Source organism: Ceratina calcarata, unplaced genomic scaffold, assembly GCF_001652005.2.
Source record: "Ceratina calcarata isolate Rehan_Ccalc_2016 unplaced genomic scaffold, ASM165200v1 scaffold421.2, whole genome shotgun sequence".
Taxonomy (NCBI): domain Eukaryota; kingdom Metazoa; phylum Arthropoda; class Insecta; order Hymenoptera; family Apidae; genus Ceratina; species Ceratina calcarata.
In genome coordinates, this window is record NW_017165728.1 from 3,263 (window position 1) to 4,044 (window position 782).

Here is a 782-nt window from a genome sequence, read left to right on the forward strand (position 1 = left end):
CCAAGAAATCACATCAGAAATAATTAATACACCTGGATTAAAATATCCCAGACACGTTTCATTGTATTATATTTCTCTACAAATTGTGCTTCATAATAGAAGACAAGGTAGGGAATTTGATGGAATTTATGCCTTGCGTGTAATTAAATAATTACTATAGATCATGCACGACCGGTTTGTATCTATTATTTAGCACGAGATTGATCGATTAGATAAAAATATGGGGCGTAGCAATGTTACAAACGCGTCCCATCTATACAGGGAGTCATAGAAAATGTGTTAGAGGTGACTCTGGAGGTGTTCCTGAACAACAATTTCCTTTGCAAAATGCAAAATGAGCTATGATTTTTGAATTATTAAGGAAAAACAATGACCAATGACAGTGCGCGTAGGCCTGCACTGACCAATGAGGCCTGCAGTGACCAACGGCCGAGTCACCACTGCCATTGGTCAGCGCAGCCCTACGCGCGCTCTCATTGGTCAAGAGTTTTTCATTCATAATTCAAAAACCATGCCTCACTTTGCATTCTGCCAAAGGAAATTGTTGTTCAGGATCACCTCTCTTCGGCTGTAACACTTTTTGTGGCACGTATTTCCCCTGTTGCACGAACAATTTTTTACCTGTGTCTCATCTTCGATACGAACGTCGCTGTTATCCATCGCGTTACAGTTTGCTAAACAGCGTTCGGAGGCTTGTATCAGCAACGGAGGGAAACGCAATTGTCCCGATCTTGATCGATGCTGTCATCCTGCGCGAGCATGATCGGCATTGACAAAACGTG

General features: G+C 42.1%; 1 protein-coding gene across 1 annotated transcript in view; it reads right to left on the reverse strand.

Moving 5' to 3' along the window:
• LOC108626587 (anoctamin-5-like) overlaps positions 1 to 447 on the reverse strand; it is a 3,659-nt gene extending 3,212 nt beyond the window's left edge. Inside the window, exon 1 of the mRNA XM_018027325.2 lies at positions 405 to 447. Within this exon, the coding sequence (XP_017882814.2) occupies positions 405 to 447 (43 nt within the window). The remainder of the gene's footprint in view (positions 1 to 404) is intronic.
• Positions 448 to 782: the final 335 nt, after the last annotated feature.